Genomic DNA, 13,515 nt, shown 5'->3' with positions numbered 1-13,515 from the left:
TATCCCAATGTCTCAAAGTGTAGAAAGGAATGCAAAAAAAAACAAAAAACAAAAAACAAAAAACAAAACCACTGTGTACATATGAAGACTTAAGAGCTGTTCAAAAATTTATACAACAGGTTATTTTAATAACTAAGTAAAATATGAAATTAATTATGTATCACAAAAGTCACAATTTTATACCGCACATCTGGGAAATGCTCCAAGTAATTTGAAACAAGGGAAATGAAGTACCCTTTATATGTCATTTTAAGTATTCTAGTAGAATACTTAATAATAATGATGATTAAATACAAGTAAATACAGTCAACAACTCTACACACCATTTGTCACTCTTTGTAGGGGATCAGGGCCTGTCACCCCAAAGTCTGACTCCAGGAGACCAGAATCTGCTTCAAAGGTAAATATGCCTATTTAGCATAAGGATGATTTGGGATGGTAATTTTGAGAAATTACAGACTGGGGCCACACTAATAGCTCATTCATATGGTAAAGTACGTTGCAAGCAAGCATGAGGTCCCACATTTGATCTTCTACAACCCAAATATTTTTCGTTTTTTTTAAATTAATTTATTGTTGTTACATCTCAATGGTTATCCCATCCCTTGTATCCTCCCATTCTTCCCTCCCTCCCATTTTCCCCTTATTCCCCTCCCCCCCATGACTGTTCCTGAGGGGGATTACCTCCCCCTGTATATGTTCATAGGGTATCAAGTCTCTTCTTGGGAACCTGCTGTCCTTCCTCTGAGTGGGAGGAAGCCACCAGGTCTCCCCCTCCAGGGGACATGGTCAAAGGTGAGGCACCAGAGTATGTGAGAAAGTAATATTCCACTCTCCACTCTACTGTGGAGAATGTTCTGTCCATTGGCTAGATCTGGGTAGGGGTTTAAGGTTTACCGCCTGTATTGTCCTTGGCTAGTGCCTTAGTTTGGGCAGGACCCCTGGGCCCAAATCTGCCTATCATAATGTTCTACTTGTAGGTTTCTAGGACCCTCTGGAGCCTTCTACTTTGCCATTCTCCCATGCTTCTCTCATCTAGAGTCCCACTAGAATGTCCTCCCCTCTGTCTCAGTTTCCTGGTAAGTGAAGGCTTTCGTGGGACATGCCCCTTGGGCTAATATGCAGATATAAGTGAGTATATACCATTTGAGTCTTTCTGCTTCTGGGTTAACTCACTCATTATGATCATTTCTAGCTCAATCCATTTATCCACAAATTTCGGGAATTCCTTGTTTTTAATAGCTGAATAGTATTCCATAGTGTATATGTACCACAGTTTCTTTATCCATTCTTCTATTGATGGACACTTAGGCTGTTTCCATCTGAGATTCCATCTTATACCCATCAGAATGGCTAAGATCAAAAATTTAAGCGACACCACATGCTGGCGAGGATGTGGGGAGAGAGGAACACTCCTTCATTGCTGGTGAGAATGCAAACTAGTACAGCCACTTTGGAAATCTATCTGGTGCTATCTCAGAAAAACAGGAAGAGGGCTTCCTCAAGACCCAGCTATTCCACTCCTTGGAATATACCCAGAAGATGCTCCAGCACACAACAAGAAAATTTACTCAACCATGTTCATAGCAACCTTATTCACAACCCCAACTTTTTAAAACTACAAAGCTGAGTGTGGTGGTGCACATTTAGAATCCTTGGGTTTGTGAGGTGGAAGCAGGTGTAGACATGGGACTAGCAGGCCAGTGAGCTTGGCTTACGTGGTGAGTTCTAGAATAGTGAGAGATCTTGTCTCAACAATCAAGGTGGATGGTGTCAGAGGAACGACAGCTGTGATTGTCTTTTGTTTTGCTCTTCATGCATGTACACAGTTGCAAATATATGAGCCTCTCCACACACAAATCTACTCACTAAACACATACATAGACAAGAAAAAAGAAAATGTGCCAGACATAGGTCAGACAGGATTTGATTGTAAGAGGTTTCTATCTCTAGGGAATTCTGTTGATAACCATAGCTCCCCTCTGCTGATAAGCATATTTAGATGCCTAAGTTCCCCAACTCTCATCAGTAGGAAAGGCACTAAGTAAGTAGATGCAGAACAGATGAGGAGAAAGGAAAAGGGAAGAAGGAAGACAGAAGACACAGAAAAGATGAGAGGAGAAATGAGAGGGGAGGGAATGAAGGAGATGGAGAGGAGGAGGAGAGAGAAAGGAATAGGAGGAGATGGGGTGGTGAAGAAGCAATCTCAAACTTACTTCCAAAAATCAACTAAACTGCTTATTGGGGTGCAGGGATGGGGAGGAGGAGTGTGCAGGAGGTGAAGTAGGGAAGCAGAATAAGTAGGGTAGGAGCAAAATCTTAAGAAGTATGCACAGTGTGGGATTACAAATGTAAGGGTGTGGTGGAGACTGAGTTTAAACTGTACTGAAGTTTGACTCCTGCCAAAAGGGGCAGATTTTAGCTGTTCTGTCCACAAAAGCAAAATAAACAAGGAGGAAGTGCATAATGATGGCAACTCTCTCTGCTCAACTACAGCAATCATTGTGTCACACACATTACATCATGGGACAGAGGCCCTAATTATATATTACAGCACCATTCAGTAAAAAACAAAACAAAACAAAAACAAACAAACAAAAACATTAGCAACCTTCTTTATAATAAACAGTGTAATTCAGTAGATTGGAGTTCGTATTTTTTTTTTTAACACAAGTATCTCTCTAGCCTAAGCTGGCCTCTAACTTATTATCCTCTTTCCTCATATTCCTGAGAGATGGGATTCAGGAATGTTCAGGATGTTTCATGTTAAATAAACATTAATAGGATGTCTGTGACTCTGCTGGACATTAAGCTTTTATTATATTTTAATCTTGTTGTGTGCATTTGCACACATGTATGCATGTCACTGTGCTGGATCATGTGGAGGGCAGGGGATGACTTTCAAGAGTCAGTTATTTCCTTCCATAGGGTAAGTCCGGGAGATTAACCTTGCATCACAGGGTTTGGTATCAAGGGCCTTTACCCACTGAGCTATCTTGCCAACTGCAAATAGCTGGCATTTTCAATTATAGATTCTTATGGTATACTAATACAATAAAAATGCCTCAAAAAATCTCTTCCTGTCTCCCACCAGAATTCCCTTGATTCCTGGAAGAAGAAAAGAAGGGGAAAAAAACCCAAAACCAACAGCGGCAAACAAGCCATTGGAAGAGAGTCTGGGCCTGGGAAGAAGCCCTAGCTATGGTTCTCCAGCTCAAGTTCAGTGCACACATCCTTTGCTTCTTGCTTCATGAGGAGCTGTGTTTCATTATTTTTTTTTTAATGAAAAATTGCAATGTAATGAAGCTAAATAATCTTTAAGACTTAATGATAGTGAAAGCTGTGGAATTTAAAAATCAGATCCAAAATGCTGCTTTAATTTGATTTATTTCGGAGAAATAAGTTCTGTTTTTAAAGGAAAAAATCAACACTAGCAGGAAATAGAATAAATTAAGTTTTAATTGCTCACCATCCTCTTAGTCATTTCATGTTTATTCACTGAGGCAAAAGTTGAACCTGTGAAAAAGCTTTCAGAAAACAGAATCTGGAAGTGAGAGTGAGGGAGATATGAGGTCTTGCTAGTTAGGGAGATGTTGGGTTGAATTTTCAATCAGTTTGCACGTTAGGCACAATCTGAGCTTCAGGCTCCTCATATTGACCTGCAGCCAATTACAGATGGTTTGCGTGTGATGGGGAGGGAATCAGTTCAGGGTGCTCTGCTTCTACTGTGACAGTGTGTGCTTTCCCATGATCAGTATTCTTCCAACTCACTGAAAATTTACTTTTTTAATTTCCACTTGCCAATCATTCTAACATTATGTACAAAATGCCAATCAACTTTGTTTCCACTACTTTACAATTTCATTGAACAGAGCTGTGACATCAAACTGTTTCCTCAGACTTTTCCTATATCATAAATGTTATACAAATGTCTAAATTCCATTGACAGAGGCATTTGCAGGAGCAGAGAGTAAGACCTACAATGTTGGCTTGTTCAAGAATTAGGCTTTCAGGCATGTGGATGATACTGTAACTATACTTACAAAAATGGGTGGGGACACACACTAAAAACATTGACCAAAAAAAAAAAAAAAAAAAAAAAAAGACTTCTGTAGAGTTCTGTAAAGGGGTTATTCCAGCAACATGGCTTCTCTGGCAAGGGATCAAATCCAAGGACTTTCTAGGTCTATGTGATCTGGTTGGAATGCAGACACACCCTTAGTACACACCTTTAATCCCAAACAATGGAGGAAAGGTTAGTTTATTGAAAAAAACAGCACTGTTTTAAAGGGACATCCAATTGAGGGGCAGACCAATGATAAAACAGAGAAACATTTGACTGAATGAGTCAGATAGGATACACACAACTCTCACAGGAACAGGACAGGAAAGAGAGGCTACTTATGAGCAGCACAGGGAGAGGAAAGAGAATTTTTTCTTTACTGTGAGTTTTTTTCCCAGGCCAGTTTTACAGTGAAATGTTGCAAAGAGAACAACCTAGACAGAGGTGAAGACACAACAACCAGAGGATGAGAATGAGCCAGAAGATTAGACGATATTGCCAGGGACTGCAATTCAGAAGGAAGCCAAGAGAAGTTTGAAGCAAGCCAGTTTGGGTCAGTCAGCTTGGAGAGAAGTTTGGGCCAAAATGGCTGAGTTGAAACAGCCATCAAGAATTCTGAAAGAACTAGTAAGTCTTGAAAATGGATCTTATCTCATCCTCTCCTCTGGGGAAATAATATATAGTGACTTCTATAAACTTGGATCTGCATATTTTGAAATTTTGCATAATATCACTTATAGCACATAATGCATATAAAAATGTCTTCCCCGAAGAGCACATAAAGATGGGAGGGGAAGCTCTATGCTGGAGAGATTCCAGAAGCCTTAGCAGGGAGCAGTGAGGATGAATGTTGACACATCTGTGATTAGGGTTGGGGAAAATAAGTCTTTTTCTCCACTGACTTAAAGAATAAAAGGTCAGGAAAAGCATGTTTTCAGTACTCAGCCAAGTTTCATTTTAAGCATAAACACACACACACACACGTACACACACACACACACACACACACACACACACACACAGAAGCTGAGAGAGGCTCAAAGACAGACTGTAGGACTTAGAAGTGGGGAACCCAAACCCAGAATTAAAGTTTGTCTGCAGAAGCCAAAAAGAGTTGCATGTATGGCGGTAAGAGGCATTCCTTTTCTCCCTCAGAAAGGGCTGATTTGAGCTATTCTGGAAGACTAGATAAGCCAGACAAGGAATGGAAGCTGATTCTCTCATAAGAATGACAGCCCACCACCAATCCTAGAGATTTGAAAGTCTTTCTGAGCACTTCTGGACTACAGAGCCAAGTCTTTGTTTTGGATTGAGAGAAGAGGGGAAAATCAGGAAGTTGGCCATTTTAAACATTTAAGTGAAAAGTATGTTGTTATACCTAGACTCTCTTTGCCTTGTCTGTCTGTCTGTCTGTCTCTCTGCCATCTGTCTGACTCCAGGTCCTCAATACGATCAAATTATTACAGGTACCCATTCCATTCTCCAATACTAAACAAAAATACATTTTACAAAATTGGTGTTTCAAAATTAACACAATTTTATCATCATCTATCTCTCTGTATTGGATGTCACTTTGATAAAACCCTCACGTCTTTATGTACATGTGGATGACATGTGCATAAGCATATGTATGACTGTTTGTGTGTTAGTGTAGTTGCTCTTGTGCCACGGCTCATGTGCAGACATTGGAGATATTCTGGGTGTTGGTCAACATCTTCCAAGTCCTGATCAACACTGAATAAGCCAGGCTAGCTCTCCTGTAACCCTCTGGGGATTTTTCCTGTCTCTCCATGCAGTCTCAGTATAGGAGCAATGGGGTTACAGACGTGGGATATTGCATCCAGCTTTAAATGGAATGTAGGGACTTGAACTCACAGTCTCCTGCTTACGTGGCAAAATCTTTGCTCACTGAGCCATCTCTCAGTTCTGTTTGTGTCCATTATTTTCACAAATTCCAGAAATGGCTTGAGTGGGTTTCAAACATTAAGACATCTTTTTGCAATTAGCAGGATGCAAAACTGTAAATTTTGGTTTCCTCTCTGTAACTCAAGTTTAATACACTTTATAGTAACTCTATCCTTAACCCTGAGACCATACCCAGGAAGACACACTCCCTCATTCTTACTGTTTGATCTCAAGGTATGATGGTCTCCTAGTAGAAGCCCAATCCTTCACTTTCTCCTGGAAAGAAAGTGCAGCAGGTAAAGACACTGGCTGCGCAAGGCTGATAACATGAATTCAATTCCTGGAGACACTGGAACCCAGCAAAGTTGGAAGGAGAGAACTGACTCCACAAAACTGTCTGTCTTCTGACTCCACAATATGTAACATGCATGGCATACATATATTCATACGCTTACACACACACACACACACACACACACACACACACACTAATAAATAAATAAACACAAGGATCTACCTAATGGACAGTTATGTGGAGAGCAGGGACTAACTCTGACATTAACTCTGGTGCCCCATATTTGACCACCTCTCCTTGGTTGGGGAGGCTGGTGGCACTCAAAGAAAGAATAAGCAGGCTACCAAGATGAGAATTGATAGTCTATGACCATATAGTGGGGGAGGAGGGCCCTCTCGGTCATAGACCTAGGGGAGGGGAATAGAGTGAAAGCGGGAGGGAGGGAGGAATGGGGGGATACAAGTGATGGGATAACAATTGAGTTGTAATCTGAATAAAGTAATAAAATTAAAATTAAAAAATAAAAATAAATAAATATAAGCAAATAAATAAATTAATGAATAAATTGACACCATCTATCAACTTTGGCTGTTTTTCTGCCTCCTATGTTATCTGATATTTTATTGCTTATCTTCCATTTATTTCTCTAGAAATTCTCTAGAAACTAGAAATCCAATAATGTTATTTTCTTGTGTGTTCTTTTATTAGTCCATTTCATCCTTATAAGGATTCTTTTTAGTTGTGTATTTTTGGTAGGATGGGGTGATGTAGGTGTGTTCCTGTGCCTATAGAGGCCAGAATAGGACATGAGATCCCCTCCAGGCAGGGTTGCAAGCAATTGTGAGCTCACTGATGTGGGTCCTGGGAATGGTCCTTTATAAGAACAGTGTGTCTTCTTAGCTGCTGAGATAGCTTTTGTGCTCTTCCACATAGCTCTGTTAAAAGTGCTGGCTTCAGAGTGTACACAATTTGAGTGTATTAATCAGATGCCTTGCCTTGCTGAGGTCATTGTAGTGCTGTTTACTAGAATGGTATTTATAGAATTCTCACTTGTATCATGCAGGATTAATTCATATACATTTTTCTTACAAGAAAACAATTAAAAAATTTGATTCAGGAGTTCTGTGACATTTCAAAACTAAGAATGTTTCTCTTAAACAATATACTAAAAAATACAATTAAATATTGAGGTTCCACTGGCTACCCTATAAGCATATACAGGGGGAGGAAATCCCCCTCAGGAACAGTCATAGGGGAGGGGGATAAGGGGAAAATGGGAGGGAGGGAAGAATGGGAGGATACAAGGGATGGGATAACCATTGAGATGTAACAAGAATAAATTAATAAAAAATTAAAAAAAAATAAACTAAGCCTCAAGTTTAATTACTGAGTAAAAAAACACATGGTCAGCTAAAAGCTAAACACATGGCTGCTAAAATCTTTCCATCTTTCTAACAAGCCAGTCAGGAAATAGAAGAGAAAACTGATCATTTACAGGGACATTAAAACAAAAAAATTATGCATAATGTCTAATATGTATACATAATAATACATAATATTCTAATCTGAAAGTCAAAAAGAAGAGTTACAAAGCAGATAAAATTTGTTTCTTATAGATATTTTATTTATCCTCAAATAAATTTTATTATAAAATTATTTAATAAAATCTTTAATTTTAAACTTCCAACTGAAAGGTGATATGAAATGAAGAAAAAGACATTTCTTTATAAACTAGGGAGGGAGAACCCTGAAATACAACCTTCATAATATCTTGCTTTTGCACCACTATCTCTTAGAATGGTAGAAACACAAAGTAAAAAAAAATCTTTAAGAAATAATAAACATACCCAGAGAAATAATATAGGGGAGAAGGATGCTTATCTCTAAATCTGATGACCCAAGTTTGAGTCCCAGAACATGGTAAGTAGAAAAAAGAAAAAGGTGACTCCCACAAATTATGCTCTGACCTGTATATATATGACATGGTACACACACACACAAACACACACACACACACACACACACACACACACACACAAACACACACACACACACACACACACACACACACACAGAGAGAGAGAGAGAGAAAGAGAGAGAGAGAGAGAGAGAGAGAGAGAGAGAGAGAGAGAGAGAGCCTTTTAAGATACAATAAATAAGTAAATAAATACATGGTAAAGAGAAAGAAACGGGAGAGGGTTATTGAAAGTACAGATGCAGGATTCACACAAGAAATGAGTCTACATCAGTCTCAAAGAGTAAGGATGGAAAATTGCTTTTAAAACATTAAATTGTACTGTTATCAATTATGCTATCAGTAAAGAGTCAGATACAGGACTAGCATCAGGACTGGCAGGCATGAAACGCCAGGAACTAATCCAGGGATGAACTTGATATTTAAGTAGTTTGAGTTTCAGTGTTAAAGATGACTTAGTGAGCCAGCCAAGGCAGAAAACAGGAGGAGCAGCTATTGGAAATTAAAAGTATAAATCCAGAGCATGCGTTGCAATTGTTCTGTTATCTCTTCCCCACTGAAGCCAGAAAAGGAAAAGAACGAAAGAAAAGAAATCATGCGATGTTGGTAGCCACTAAATAAGTGATGAGCAGAAACATTACCAAGAAACAGTTCTAAAACTTGCAGGTTGAGGCTGGAGAGATGAACGTTCAGTGGTTAAGGACTGAGAGTGTTTGCTTCTCTTGCAGAGAACTTAAAACTGTCCAGCTTCCAGCACTCATACCAGCAGGGTCCCAGGCGCCTGACCCTCAGCTCCAGGAGGACCTGACATCCTGCTCTGGACTTTGCAAGCACTACATTCATCTGCACACACCCCTTCCTCCAAGCACACACAAATAAATAAAAATAAAGTAAACCTTAATGTGTATGTCTACACAGAATGCATATACATAAACATTTGAATTAATCTAGATCATAGGTTAAAAAAATATTAAAGAGAACCAAAATGTCAATCATTGGGTGAAATAGATTAAACAACCTATTTCCTAGGCATAAAATGAAATGCTGCTCAGAGGAACCAATTAAAAAAAAAAAAAACAAATATATTTACAAGGAGAAATAAAAGAGAAAAATAACAGCTAATTCAAAAGGTTAGAAAAAAGAAAGAAAACCAATATAGGTGGTCCATATATAATAATTGTACTCAATAATGTATACAGATGATCGTGACTTAAAGCACAGAAATCATCAGAAAGAAAAGACATAGTCACCTCTGAAGTAATAGGCTGAAATGGGTATAGTATGAGGACTTTTATTTTTTATTTTATTTTTTTTGTTTTTGGTTTTTTTTGTTGTTTTGTTTTTTTGTTTTGTTTTGTTTTTCGAGACAGAATTTCTCTGTGTACCCTTGGCTGTCCTGGACTCGCTTTGTAGACCAGGCTGGCCTCGAACTCACGGTGATCCACCTGCCTCTGCCTCCCGAGTGCTGGGATTAAAGGCGTGCGCCACCACGCCCGGCTGAGGACTTTTAATAGGTACACATTATCAAAGATATGCCCAAAAGTTCCGTGGCAGAATGCTTGCCTAGAATGTGCTAGGGCCTTGGTTCAGTATTTAGCACCACAGAAAGAGAGTGGGAAAGAGGGAATTTCCTTTTGCTCTGTTGTGACTTTGTCTGTGGCGGTGCGTGCTGAGTATTCGACCCAGAGCCTCATCCACGTTGCTCCACTGATGTGTTGCTGAGTCACATCACCAACAGGGCACCATAATCTAAACCATAAAAGTCAATAAAAACACAATATACAAAAAAGCCACAATTCACCAGAACAGAGATCCTTTCTGAACTTGCATGAGATTGAAAAGTGGCCTGGGAAAACTACTGTAGGAAGAGGAAATGGAACAGTTCACTCCTGTAATGGGATGTGCTAACACACATTCTCAGACACTAGAAACTAAATAAATCTAAGTGAGTTTATAATTAGGGATTCCATAATGGATGTGTCTAACTAAATGGAATGCATTTTATACCAACATTTCTAGGCACATGTAATATTTCAAAGTCAATTCTTCCTGAATTACAATTGATATTTCATACGACTTCTGTTATTCAGTCAATAAACTGACCACAACTCCATTACAATAAAGTGTAAAAACAGAAGAATGTCAACACTGCTTTCCTATAGAGTAAAATATAAATAAAAATAAAAACAGGTCAGAGGGAATAAAAAAGTTGGGAGTTAAGACACATTCACAGTAAATTTTAACAACAATGCTAGAGGAAGTGACCCTAAGTAGTAACTCAGAGGGGTGCTGTGTCAGAAATGCTTGATCTTAAAGGAAGACTGCTAAAAATAATTTTAAGAACCACTTAAGATGTTTTACTTGCAAATAGAAAGCAAAATGAATTTTTGAAAGTAGAAAATAATGACAAGTATAAAGAGTGGTGAAATATCAAGCAAGAAATAGAAAAAAAGAGAAAACGCTTCTCACACCATTCACTGAGCAAAAACAAAAGCGAGAAGGAGAATTAGACAGGAGGAAGCAAGGACCTCCCAGACAGTACAGGCTTGCCTCAGCTATCAGAGAAGAGCAGCACAGCCAGGAGAGGGTGGGAGGCGCTGTGAGCGTGTGGGGTTGCTATGGGCTGCCTTTGGGCTGCCCCTGCAGGCTTGCCTCTGATTCAGAGAAGAGGGGCACAGCCGGGGGATGGGGTGGGTGGGTGGGGTGGGGGTGGGGAGGCACTGTGAGTGTGTGGGGTTGCTGCGGGCTGCCTCCTGCTCCACACTCCTGTGCTTTACAAGCTGCATGAAATGGGAGCAAGGGCTTTCCAAAGCACCAACAGGAACTCAAAAGGAAAGGATGCCAACTGGGTGTGCTGGCAACCCCCTGGACTGATCCCAGTGTCTTGCTGCCTGAAAGTGGGGGGAACATAATTTGGAGGCTTACAAAGTGAGAAAGTCTCTCAAACGACAAAACAAGACACAAGGAAGAAAAGAAGAAAAGAAAACAGAATGAATGAAACAGAGCAATCTTTATAGTTTCTTTTAGCTGCTACATTTAAATACTAAAGCAACTGAGTGTGTGTGTGTGTGTGTGTGTGTGTGTGTGTGTGTGTGTGTGTTTAGCCCAGAGGTCAAGGTTCTGTGCTGTCCTCTGCTCTCCACCACAGAGATTGTCATTGAACTTGGTGTCACTTGAACTGATCAAGAAGCTTCCTGTATCTCTCTATCCCCTGCAAGCACGGGGACTAGAGGTACAGGCCACAACTCTCAGCTTTTATGTGGGACCTCAGAAACAAGCTCAGGTTTGCATCCTTGTTCCTCAAGCACTTTCCTTAGTGAGCTACGCCCCCAAGCCCTTAGCCCCAGGTCTTTCTCCCTTTTCCCTTTCCTGATCATTTCTAATACCAGACATCAACTACACACTTGAGAAATAGCCGTCAAAATAAGTGACTGAATGGACACAATATGGATTATGCTACTTTAAAAGTTAATGCAGAAAATTAAAGTACAATAAATTGTGAAATTATGTGCATATATAATCCACACATATATAGTCATGTGTGTGTAAATGAGTTCAGTATTTCTATTTACCTTTCCAAAAATGCTTATTCTTTTGGAGTCAATATATGGCTGTTTCAGTAAATATCTGGAAGAAAAAAATATAAATGTATATTTATACCTTGTGCATCAATGGCATATCTGAATTTATTATGATGTGCAGACAGATACAAACACATACAAACACTCCCTAAGATCTTTAGAAATGTTATACTGGGGGCTGAGTTGGGCACAGGTGTAAGGACTTGAGTTCAAATCTCTAGAAACTTCATAAAACCAGATAAGGTAGTATGTGCTTATAATCTCAGAGTTCCTTCAGCAAGATGGCAGGCAGAGACCTGAGCTTCCCAGAAGCTTATGGGAAAGGTGACCTTGCATATAAAGGGGTAAACATCAGGAGACTCCGTCTCAAATAAGGTGAAAGTTGAGAATGGACCCCTGAATTTCTTGTCTGTCCCCCCCCACACACACACACCAGTAGAAATACATTAGTACATAGGTTTTCCTTACATGGAAGGCCTGAACACTCCACAGTCTTCTACCTAAAGCTATAGTTCAGGAGTTTGTCATTATCTGGGAGCTTGTTATAGATGCAAAATCTTCAGGTGTACCCCTGGCCTGCTGGGTTAGTGTCTTTACACAATGTTTGGCTGATCTCTGTGTACTAAGAAACAATGCTTTTCCATATTCTACCTTTCCTTCCACAATGGTAATCATAACCTTGAGATATCAAAAAATTAGAGCTTGGGGTTGATGAAATGGCTTAGGAGGTAATTGTGGACATACTAGACACTAGATTTCTGTCAATAACTGATTTGCTAATGCCTGCTTCTCACATTTCCACCCAAAGTAAGTTCTAATTGAAGAAAATAAATGTGATTACTCTTATACAATACCAGCTAGGGTGATAGATGCTTGAAAAAAGTGAAAGAGAGCTACACACTCAATTTAGAAAATTGTAGAAGTACAAACAGATATCTCTGACATTTCTGAGAGAGCACCATGCTCTCTATCATATAGATTTTGCCATCATGGAAACCAACAGGAAGACATGCACTGACTTACTTTACAGCTGCCACTTGGTCCTTTGCTTCTACTGAGCCTATCCTTCTGTGAATCTCCTGTAATACCTTCAGGCCCTGGAATCCACTTCCTCTGCCATCAAATCTTGCTACAATGACATTATCAGTGTCAATAAGAACCGAATCCCAGTCAACGTGGAACTTATCTGTCACCATCTGGCCTCCTGGTTCTTCATCCCTGCGAATGTGAGCATACATGATCAAAAGAAGGGCAACCGGCAGTTCGGTGGAAAGTTTTACCCCCACACTAACTAGCTAATCAGTTAGAGAAATCACAGATGTTGGCTATTAACATTTTGCTTACTTCTTGATAAGCCTCCGGGTTAATTTTTGATGACAAACCATTTTTCCCTATATAAAAATCTAAATGACTGGTTCGAAGGATGAGGGTGAAAGGACAGGAGCTGAGGAGATGGCTCAGAGGTTAAGAGCACTGTCTGTTCTTCCGGAGGTCCTGAGTTCAATCCCCAGCAACCACATGGGGCCTCACAACCATCTTTAATGTGATCTGGTGCCCTCTTCTGGCCTGCAGATGTACATGCAGGCAGAGGACTATATACACAATAAATAAATCTTTAAAAGAAAAGAAAAAAGAAAGGACGACTTAAGACTGCACAGCTGAGACTGGTTTACTTCATTTTCCAACGAGAAGAAAT

The 13,515-nt window shown here is 39.7% G+C and overlaps 1 protein-coding gene across 3 annotated transcripts in view; it reads right to left on the bottom strand.

Moving 5' to 3' along the window:
• Positions 1-13,515, bottom strand: part of DPP10 (dipeptidyl peptidase like 10) — a 1,517,748-nt gene that overhangs the window by 9,323 nt on the left and 1,494,910 nt on the right. For all 3 annotated transcript variants that reach the window (XM_084793012.1, XM_084793011.1, XM_084793013.1), the window contains exons 20-21: positions 12,843-13,037; positions 11,811-11,865 (exon numbers count right to left, since the gene is read on the bottom strand). In XM_084793012.1, the coding sequence (XP_084649138.1) occupies positions 11,811-11,865; positions 12,843-13,037 (250 nt within the window). The remainder of the gene's footprint in view (positions 1-11,810; positions 11,866-12,842; positions 13,038-13,515) is intronic.

The sequence above is a fragment of the Acomys minous genome, assembly GCF_964271855.1.
Source record: "Acomys minous genome assembly, chromosome: 1".
Classification (NCBI taxonomy): Eukaryota; Metazoa; Chordata; class Mammalia; order Rodentia; family Muridae; genus Acomys; species Acomys minous.
The sequence above is the reverse complement of the archived record's forward strand: the minus strand, read 5'-3'. Positions and strand labels throughout refer to the sequence as shown.